The sequence below is a fragment of the Solanum stenotomum genome, chromosome 2 (assembly GCF_019186545.1).
Source record: "Solanum stenotomum isolate F172 chromosome 2, ASM1918654v1, whole genome shotgun sequence".
In the NCBI taxonomy this organism is placed as follows: domain Eukaryota; kingdom Viridiplantae; phylum Streptophyta; class Magnoliopsida; order Solanales; family Solanaceae; genus Solanum; species Solanum stenotomum.
Genome location: NC_064283.1, coordinates 7607637 through 7619259, shown reverse-complemented (window position 1 = coordinate 7619259; position 11623 = coordinate 7607637). Strand labels below are relative to the sequence as shown.

The 11623-nt window shown below is 32.5% G+C and overlaps 1 protein-coding gene across 1 annotated transcript; it reads left to right on the top strand.

The window, feature by feature from the left end:
• The first annotated feature begins 8035 nt into the window (after positions 1-8035).
• Positions 8036-8755, top strand: LOC125856570 (classical arabinogalactan protein 5-like). The gene has a single exon (XM_049536147.1). The coding sequence runs from the start codon at positions 8151-8153 to the stop codon at positions 8544-8546; it is 396 nt and encodes a 131-aa protein (XP_049392104.1). The 5' UTR covers positions 8036-8150; the 3' UTR covers positions 8547-8755.
• Positions 8756-11623: the final 2868 nt, after the last annotated feature.

Genomic DNA, 11623 nt, shown 5'->3' with positions numbered 1-11623 from the left:
GCCCAATTTCTTTTATTCGAGTCAACCCGCTACAAAATCGACGAACAGGTCCCGTGGTTGGAAGAAGCAACAAATCGAGAAATTGAAGGGATTGGGTCAAAAGGGCCCACATTTATTTTAAAGAAATTGTATTTTGTTATTTTGGGCTTAAGCCCTCGTCGTCTTATTATCTATTATCTTGCTAGAATTTAGGACAGGTAAAATTGGGCCTAAGGTCCAAATGATATTTTTATTTTTATGTTAGTTTAGGACAGGTGCAGACGAATCAAATGGGCCAAAGGCCCAAACTGAAAATGGGCCCAAATACTGGTCCAGGCGGACAGTAACCAGATTTGGGTCCAACTCTCTTTCCCTCTTTACTTTAATGTGTTTGTGTTTGCGTGTTAGTGTTTATCGTTAACCTCAAGGTCGAAAAATTCAAATCCCCGAGAGACGTTCATTTTGATTTAACAAATTAACTAAACCGATCATCTCTTACAAAACTTAAGAATAAGTTTACAAAATATTTCGCTTAGATGAATATTTTATTTAAAATGGTCCTAACTAACAAATAGTTCAATTTTGCAAGTCAAGCTAAGTTAAAATTATTTTAGCCAAATAAATTAGTTGTCGGATAACCGCATTAGCGGATATTCTAGGTGCCTTAAAAACTTTCCTAGAATATTAATAGGAACCCCGAACCCCCTTTAAGTATTTTCAATTGATTTCCTGTTTTAATCTTTTGAAAACAACAGTTTTCTTGATTTTTCTTAAAAAATTAAGTGGCGACTCTAAACCAGTCAAAATATATTTTCCAAATAAAACAGTGAATGTTAAGGATCCAAAACATGTAAGCTTGCCTAATGGTGAAGTAGCCTATGTAACTCACACTAGATCTTGCTCAATTTCCCCAAGAAGTGTAATCACAAATGTATTTCACATTCCAGAGTTCAAATACAATTTGTTGTTAGTTAGACAGATGACAAATGAGTTAGGATGCTCAGTCACTTTCTTTTCATACTTCTGTGTGTTTCAAGAACTCTACACTGGCAAGATAAGGGAGATTGGTAAGGAAGAGGCTGGGTTGTATTTGTTGTTGAAGAATCTTACGCAGGGTCAGGTGCAATTTTAGTCCTATTTGGCAGAATAAAAAGGAAAAGAAGCAAAGCAGTTATCAGAAGAAGAAGTGAATGTATGGCACAAAAGATTAGGACACATGTCATCTCATGCATTGAGCAGGTTATTTTCTGTTAGTCCAGAGGTTGTGAACAAAGCTTTGAATAAATGTAATGTGTGTCCTTGTGCAAAATAAACAAGAGCTGTATTTCCAAGTAGTAGCATTAAAAGTACTGAATGTTTTGACTTGATTCATTTGGATGTATGGGGTCCATACAAACAATCTACTTTTGATGGTAATAGACTCTTTCTAACTGTGATTGATGATTACTCAAGAATGACTTGGCTGTTTCTGTTGAAAAATAAGTCAGATATATGTGTTACTTTGTCATATTTTATGCAGTTTCTTAGAACTCGGTTTGGTAAAGTAGTAAAGAAAGTAAGATCTGATAATGGGTCAGAGTTTGTAAATTCTGTATGTACAAAGATGTTCAAAGATAAAGGAATAATACATCAAAGGTCTTGTCCTTACACTCCACAACAAAATGGAGTGGCAGAAAGGAAGCATATACATGTGTTAGAGGTTACTAGGGCAGTAAAGTTTCAAGGCAACATTCTTTTGATATATTGGGGCAGTGTGTGCTTGCAACAACATATTTGATAAATATGATGCTTAGTAAGGTACTAGGAGGACAATCTCCATATGAGAAGCTCTATGGAAATAAGCCAATGCTAACACATCTATGGGTACTAGGATGTTTGTGCTATGCTAAGGTCTTATCAGAAAGTGACAAATTAGTATCCAGGTCTAAAGCCTCAGTTCTTATGGATAATTCAGAGACTCAAAAAGGGTATATGTTGCTTGATTTGGCTTCTAAGAGTTTCTTTGTAAGTAGAGTTGTACGGTTTCAAGAGTTTGTGTTTCCATTTATATCCAGACTGTCAACAGATGATGCTGGTCCTTTTGTAAATGACATGAGTCTGGAAATGCTGAACTTAGAATGGAGTGGCAGTGTCACAAGAGATGCCATCATAAGGTCAGAGTATGAAGAAGAAAGAGATATGCTAGAAGAACCTGAGCATGATCCAGTTTTAGATCAGATGATAGAAGGACATGATCCTGAGGTTAATGAAAGTCAAGAAAATGTAAAGACAATGGTCACAAGAAGGTCTACACGAGGAGTTCATCCACCTATATGGATGAAGGATTTTGTATCATCAAACATTAACAAGGAAGTACAGTTTCCCATTTCTGATTGTGTGGCTTACAATCATTTGTCTAAGTCTTATCAAACCTTTATAGCTTCAACATCTATGCTGCAAGAACCAATAACATATGCAGAAGCTAGTAAAGATCCAAAGTGGATAGAAGCAATGAAGACTGAAATATATGCTTTGCAAAGTAACAATACTTGGGAGTTGTCTGTGTTGCCTAAAGGAAAAATTGCAATTGGTTGTAGGTGGATCTACAAAATAAAATACAAGTATATTGGTGAAGTAGAGAGGTATCAGGCAATGTTAGTGGCAAAAGGATACAGTTAGAAAGAGGGAATAGATTATAAAGAAACTTTTTCTTTTGTGGTAAATATGGTGATTGTAAGAACTATCCTAGCTTTAGTTGTGGCAAGGAAATGTCACATTCATCAAATGGATGTGTATAATGCCTTTCTAAATGGTGATCTACATGATGAAATATACATGACATTGCCATAAGGATTTACCAGTCAGAGGAAGAAGAAAGTATGTAGACTGGTAAAGTCTCTATATGATCTTAAACAAGCACCTAGACAATGGAATCGAAAGCTTAAAGAGGCATTACAAAAACTCAGTTTCAATCAAAGTCAACATGATCATTCTCTGTTTACAAGAAAAACCTCTGAAGAAACTACAATAATTTTAGTATATGTTGATGATATCTTGGTTACGAAAAGTAGTCTTGAGCTGATTAAGGAAACAAAAGAAGCCTTACAACAAGTGTTCAAGATGAATGATTTTGGGAGAATTAAGATTTTTTCTTGGAATAGAGTTTGCAAGGTGTGAGGCAGTAATGGTTATGCATCAAAGGAGATATGCACTACAACTGATTGCTGAAGTTGGATTATCTGGTGCTAAGCCATCAAACACTCATATGTATGTGAATGTCAAGCTAACATCAAAACAATATGATGATCAAACAAAGGAAAATCAAGGAGAAAAGCTTGTAAATCCAAATGCCTATTAAAATTTGATTGGAAAGCTTCTATATTTGAACATGACTAGACCTGATATTTCATTTAGTGTGCAAACATTAAGTCAGTTCTTCAATCAACCTAAAAAATCCCATATAAATGTTGCACTAAGAGTAGTCAAGTACATCAAGAAACAACCAGGCCAAGGTGTGTTGTTATCCATCAGTTCAGGCACTGAAATCACAGCCTACTGTGATGCAGACTGGGCAGCATGCCTTACTACAAGGAGGCTGTGACTGGATTTATGATCAAGCTAGGAGAGTTTATGGTGTCCTGGAAGGCTAAGAAGCAAACAATAATATCAAGGAGTTCAGCTGAAGCTGAGTACAGAAGTTTGGCATCTACTGTAGTTGAGTTAGTATGGTTAGTAGGGCTACTAAGAAGTTTGGATGCTGAAATAACTCTTTCAGTAAACATATACAGTGATAGCAAATCTGCAATTCAGTTAGCAGCCAATCCAGTCTATTATAAACGTACCAAACATATTGAAATCGATTGTCATTTCATTAGAGAGAAGCTGCAACAAGGGTTAATCAACATTAGTTATATACCAACTCAAAGTCAGCCAGCTGATGTTCTAACCAAAGGACTAAATAGAGTACAACATGAGCTTTTATTGTCCAAGCTAGGAGTTCTAAACATATTTGCTCGTCCAAGCTTGAGGAGGAGTGTTGACAGAAATAAGAGTGTGTAACTACTCTTCAAGTTTACAGTTAGGAATTAGTTAATTTGTTATAAAGTTATTAGATAGTTAGTTACATTCTAGTGCTAAGAATAAAATGAGAAGTACATGTATAATTAGCGATGATACAGCTTTTTATGGAATATAGCTTTTTCTTCTCAAATATATGAAAGACTAATCTTCTGCTTTTCTCTACAAACAACTCTGTAAACCTTCAGTATTTTGATATAATAAATAAATCAAAGCGAACGAAGGAAGTAAAAATTTTGCACACACTTTTAGATTCACTTCCATTAATTTTGGTGTCTATCTCATACCTTTAATAATTAGGACCAAATAAAATGTGATTTGCACTTTTGCCCTTCGTCATAAATAACTTTTTTGAGATATAAATTTATATTTTTGTATTATATATTTTATAAATTGTATCCATCGACGTAATTTTAATTTCTAAAAAAACTATATCTCATTGAATATAAGTTTAGTTGCTAAAGGGGAAACATTAAAAATCAATTTATTTATATAAAAAGAAATTAAAAATCAGTCCACCGGGTAAAACGTGCAATAAATATATATTTCCTAAATTTTGTCTACTTGTATAGCAATAATGTGGCTTTACAAATTCAGAAAAATAACCTTTACTCTATCTTTATCTTGAAGGGTGATTTAAGCTACCTTACAAGTTAAAGAAAATGTAGCAGAGTATCATAAACTCACTCACCACAAAGAGTATGGTGAACTGGTTAGATTTTTCCATTTCTAAGTAGAAGTTTCAATCATTCGGAACAAAATAAAATGTTTCGAATAGCCAACAAAAAAGGAGTTAAGAAATTAAACTTTCCGATCATTTTATTTACACGCCAATTTTCTTGTGTTTGTTTTTGTAAACACTGTTAGCGGACAAAGCAAGAACATTTCTTTTTTAAGAGTTAAGCGATATGAACTTTGATAAATATTTTAAGATGTATTTTTTCATTATATTAATATAAGAAACATTACAATTTATTGTATTTTCTATATAGTCTTTAAATATATCAAATTTAGCTTTGAAAATTAGTTAAAATTTGACCCTCATAAAGGGAAACATGACTATTATTTTGGAACTAATTACATATTTTCTTAAGAGGCGTATAAAAGAGAAAAAACGATAAATAATTTGAGAGAAAAATGATAAATAATTTGAGATGTAGAGAGTACTATTTCGGGTGATGAAGAGTAACCGTTTTCTGGAGATGCGTAGGGTATTCTCCCTTTAAAGCAAACAATATTTGTTGTGTATTGTGTATTGTAATTAACCACAAGACAAGAAATGAAAACAAAACACGTTTTTTTTTTTTAATTGTTGGATCCTACGCGGAATACGATGTTGTTGACCAAACAGAGGAAACTTAGTAAATTACATTTCACAATCAATTCACTGAATTTGGGTTTTTGGAACCACGTCTCTAATTTCGTGTATTAATGTGTTGTGCAAATTACTTTTCCTTGGATTATTTTTTGGAAGGACAAACAACAGTCAAAACAAAATATTTCTTGTGGTGTGTGAAAGGAAAAAAAAAGGCATAATACATAAACATGATCATTAATTTGATTTCAGCGGACAATTATGTCTTTTAATTTTAAGTGTGTACAAGTAGACACTTAAACTTATATAAAATTGAACAAGTAGACACACGTGTCCTACATGACATAATACATGTAGAATGCCACATATGACACAAAATTGTCATGTAAGGTGCCATGTAGGACGAATGTGTCTGTTTGTTCAATTTTATACAAGTTTAAGTGTCTATTTGTGCACGCCAAAAGTTAAGGGTCATAGTTGCCAGCTGACATCAAGTTAAAGATCATGTTTATGTATTATGCCAAAAAAAAAACTTTCTTGTCTGACTTCGACTTATTTATTACACCATATTAAATTTTTCTTGAATACTCCTTCATTCTTAATCAAATGTTTTAATTTCAAATTCCTTTAAGTACAAAATTTCCTTTGTTAGAGAACGATTTATCCATAACATATAAGAAAATAAAATCAAAATCAAACCGTTTATTCCGGCGAAGAAGAAAAAAAAGAATCTGAGATGGGAAAGGAGCTGCACGTTCTAGGGCCAGTTTACAAATTATAGTGTGCTTACACGTTTACGACTTTGTACTTTAATATTTTCTTTTCCTTTACTCTTATCCCATTAATTACAGCTGTCCCTTAGCCTGTCTTGTTTTCCAAAAAGGTTCGGTCTCTGATTCTGACTGACACAAAATATATGTTACTAAAATACTATCATTTAAAGTTATAATCTAGACGTTAATTACAAATTTAAACTATTAATAATTGTAAAAGTTGGACATAATCATATTTATTAGTCGAATTTTGTAACACAAATGAACTTTTTAAAATATAAAAGTATCTTATATTGTTTCGTTTACGTTTTTTTTTTTTTGGCTTCTTGGCCATCTGGTTTGTGATTTTTGTTACTCCCTCCGTCCCTTTTTAGTTGTCCACTTTAGAAATGGCACACAGATTAAGGCAACAATGATTAGCACAGTGAAGTTATAATTTTACCCTTATGACAACTTTTCACTTCAAAATTACAACCACTTATTTGAATTCAAGTGAAATAAATTGGAGGGAAACAACATACACTTTTACAATTTTCAAGAAGTGTAAATAAGGGTATAATAGGAAAAAATTTGTTGTCCTTTCTTGATTTGTCAAAATGGACAACTAAATAGGGACAACTAAAAAAGGAAATATGGACAAGTAAATAGGGACGGAGGGAGTAGCAATTATTCTTCATGATTGCGGCAGTTCATAATGACTATGTTTCCTATTCCAACTCAATCGCAGTTGTCCACTTTTGACATACATCCTAAAAAATAATAAATAATACCATCAAATTTTAATATTCTCAGAAATGTATTAAATATTGAATAATTTTTAATAATATCAATAAAATAGATCAAAAAAGTAAGTTATCTCTTAATTTTTTAAACTGAACAAATATTATTAGACAATTATTTTTATAAAAATGGATGGAGGGAGCAAGAACCACCCACCTCTTTTTTTTTTTTTTTAATAATCATTGTATTTGATTCAAGCCAGCTCATACATGCTTCAATCGATTTTACAGGTATTATGCTATATCCCACCAACATATAAAAATATCAAGTAATATTATTTATCAAGACTTGAGAAAATGAAAACAAGTAACATTGTCTATCAAAAATTAAACAAATAAAAATAAATTTTGAGAAATTCAAATTTAAAATTTCATATTTTTAGTCATTTCATTGATAATAGCCATTACATGTTCGAATTATCTTAGTCTCGCCTCTTTCATCTTATCCACCATGCAGAAACACTACTTTCACCTTACCCGCATATATTTGCTCCTAGCTAGTTCCATCTAGCCTAATATATGTCCACACATTCATTTCAATATTTTCATTATTGCTATTTTTATCCTTTCAACATATGAATTATTGACCAATCAACACTACGCCTCATTCAATATATTGCTTGTTTAATCGCCACTTTATAAAACTTACACTTAGAATTTGATAGTACAATTATCACACAATCCATACAATACAAACTTTCATTTCGTCTACTCTACTCTAATACGATGTGTAACATCCTCGCATATTAATCCACACTTCTACATATTGATACTAATTTAAACTAGGATAAATAGAAAGAAATATTAATCTTCAAGTAATTTTAATTATTATAAATACTTTAAAGTTCTATACGCTGTTGACTACTATTAGCACAGAAACGTTGTGTGGTCCCACCAACCAGGTGGGCAACATACAAAAACAAAGTTTTTAATTCCACCTTAGAACGTGCCAATCATAACGGTAACCATAATTGATGGGAATAATTAATTGATCAAACGGTCCTTAGTGTTTCATCTGTTCGATCATCTAATTATACACGTGTACGCTCCTGATTTCTTCACACCGAAACAAAAGACGTGAACATTTTCATTTTAATTTGTTTTCATTTCCCTCCTATATATACTCCATTCCCTGTGGCGGTGTTCATCGTCTCTACAACTCTTCTTCTACCACAATACATACACTTTCTCTCTCTACAAAAAATCACAATATATACAGAAAAGTTCTAGAGAGAGAAAGGGAAGAAAATGGCTTACTCGAAGATAATCGTCGTTGCTTTCATGTTCGCTTTTGTTACCGGATCTGCTTTTGCTCAAGCTCCGGGAGCTTCTCCGGTAGCTTCACCAAAACCATCTCCGGTGCCGGTATCAAAACCTCCAACTCCTGTTGTTACACCAATATCTGCTCCTTCAGTATCTCCTGCTGCTAGTTCGCCTTCTGATTCTCCAGTTTCATCTCCACCAGCTCCACCAACCGTAGACACTCCGGCGTCTGCTCCTTCCGCCGGCGGTGCTCTTGCTCCATCCATCGGCGCTACTCCAAGCGGTTCTCCAACTTCCTCTCCAAATGCTGCATCCTTGAACAGAGTCGCTGTTGCTGGATCTGCCGTTGTAGCGATCTTCGCTGCGTCTTTGATGTTTTAGATCTGAGGAGATATTTGCATTTGGGATTTGCCAGAGAGAGAGATGTTTATGATTTTAGGATTTTTATTTTTAGTTTATCTTACTCGTTGATGTTTATTATTCGTTTTGCTCTTCTTTTACTTTTACCTTTGGGTGATGGTGACGATTACGTACATGCTATTGATTTGATTTTTACTATGGTTATTGTTTATTATCATCACCATTGTTATGGATTCTTTGTTTATTCATGGTGCACTATGATGTTTACGTTCCATTATCATAAATAAGTTTATTTAACTCGGTTAATCGACTATCTAAACTTTATGAAAAAAGAAAGCAGTAGGAAATTGCTAGGTAGACACGTGGTTTGACAGCTGTATGTAGAAGCAACTTCTTTTGGTTACAGTGCGGCATGTGCTTCTGGGGGCCGATTAAGTCGGAATCACGTTATACAAATACCTAGGAGTAAGTAAAGCTTTAGTTTTTTATTGATATGATTATTTCCATTTTGTTTTGTTTCTGCCAGATGACAGACCATCAAGTACGGCCGATGTGACACATTACTGGTCCCTTCAACTCTTTAATTATTTGTAGATTCGAAGTTTTTTTTTTTTTTCATCAAAACTAAACATTTTGTATTAGTGTATAGAGAGATAATACTGAAATTAAAGCAGTAGTTACATAAGCACTTTAAATGACAATAAACAGTGGAGTGCCATGTATGTTTTATATATGTCCAAATTCCCTATATAATTGATGATTTTTTAGTCTTGAGATGCAAAATATTTGATTGATTTTCGTTGTACCAATTAGTGAAGGGTAATTACACGTTTAGTTGTAATTTGAGACGTGAAAATATCAAATACCAGAAAATATTTGTTCTTAAAAACAACTTTTTTACTCCAGGGGTAAGTACCAGAAAACTAAAAAGCAACAAATATTTATCTCCATTTTTTAACTCCACAGATAAGTACTAAAAACATTTTAATTTGTTGCAAAAAAAGTTTTCTTTATTTGATTGGTAGCTTAAATATCGTAACTATACAATTTTCATATGCCATAATGCCGTATTTGATGGGACTGAAATATCAAATGTTCAATGGGCCTTCATTTATTGACTAAGAGACACAATCTTTGGGCTGGGAATTTACTAGGCATGTTATGTCTCTTGATACATGGCTTGGATATTGGATCAATATAATACAATCTTGGGCTTAGAACTATGAAGTGGACTTAATTTGTGGGGAAAATTGTATAAAATAGCAAATTATTAATTCAAATTAAATGCTATAACCACAACAGTTTGATTTAATTATAACCCGTAGCAAACAATTGTCATTCGCCTCTCTCCCTGAGTTTCTCGCTCGCCAGTCTCTCCCTCACCTTTCTCGCTTTTATACAAACACAAATGTAAAAAATGCATTTGTATTTGTATAAAGCGAGAGAAAACTGTATATATAAAGACGAGTACATATATTTTCGTCATATACACTTATAATTATACAAATACAGATCTTCCCCTGCTCAGTTCTCTTTTGCCTTTCTCTCTTTATACAAACACAGATTATACAAATTACAATGTATAATTTGTGTTGTATAAAGCGAGATATAGAGAGAGAGATTTGATATACATATGTTTTATTTCGATTCAATTGTATACAAATTCAAATTTTATACAAATATACAAACACATGAAATTGAATTGAGAGACTGCCTACGATTTATACAAACGAGAGACTGCCAATGATTTATACAAATGGCCTGCCAGCGAAATTATACAAATCTGAAGCTCTTGTCAACGAGTTATACAATCTGATGCTCCATAACAAACATAAAGTTTGTTATAGAGCGCAATTATACAAACTATAGTTATACCATACAAATATGATTTTTATGTTTGCTATATGTGAAAGTTGCTCTAATTTGTGGTGGCTCAACAAGACCCAACCCATCCCAAATGAATTGAATTTTGATTTGATTAGATCATGTAAACATGTTGTTTTGACGAACCTTCAAAAATCATAATCATAATCATGCATCAAGTACTCCCTTCGTTTCATATTATTTGACTCTTATTGATCTAACACAATCTTTTAGAAAGTTTTAATTAAAACTGTATTTTGCCAAAACTAATCTTATGAATGATACTTTAAATTGACTACTATTACGTATTTTAAATAGTTATTTGATACTAAAGTTGTTAGGGTATATACTATTAATCATGTGTTTAGACATAGTATTCTAACAATTTTCAAGATTAAATATCTAAGTGGGAGATTGTTAGGGTATATACTATTAACCATGCATTTAGATATAGTACATTATAACAATTGAGATGGTTAAAAGTCTAAGTGGGAGATTGTTGGGATATATACTATTAACCATGTGTTAAGAAATAATATTTATTATAGAATAAATATTTGCTCAATTTTAATAGATCATATATTCGTTTATGGTGTCTATTTACTTATATAGTAGATGATTTAGTGTGTAGAGTTTTAGCTTATACACAGAGGATTAAATCATCGGTTCTTATAAGTATAAAGTTTTTTGTTCACAATCTAGGATGGAAATTGGACATGCCATCGGTACGATTGTAGCACAAGATTATAGGTAATTTATCTTGATTATGGGAACGGTATAGTTCCAACTTCTTGTGCTAGTGCATTTTGTATGTATTGAACGGGACCGAGTAGAGATAGTTGTTTTAGACTGACTGACAAAACATATTCTCTAAACTATTAAATGTACTTATATTCTTAATCCTGATATAACTATTATGATCTGTATATATTAATTATCGTTTTGATTTATTAAAAGGTGAGATTCTGAGATGGGTCAATATGCCTGGTAAGTTGGATGATAATAATATATATTGGTGAAATAATAAGTTAGTTGATGGAATCCATGTCTCGTTATAGAGATTGATTGATATGCCTTTTTGAGAAACTTATAAGTTTTCATCGTGTCAAACCTTGCAAGTGGATTTATGAATCCGACACATGAAATAAGTTAAGTAGTGCTCTAAAGGAAATTAATCATTAAGTTAAATTCGTCAGTAATTTAATTTATTGATTAGTATCTGAAATCTTAACATG

Bases quoted from the DNA above. Each gene is read 5' to 3' on its own strand.
- LOC125856570 (XM_049536147.1), top strand. From the start codon at position 8,151: ATGGCTTACTCGAAGATAATCGTCGTTGCTTTCATGTTCGCTTTTGTT.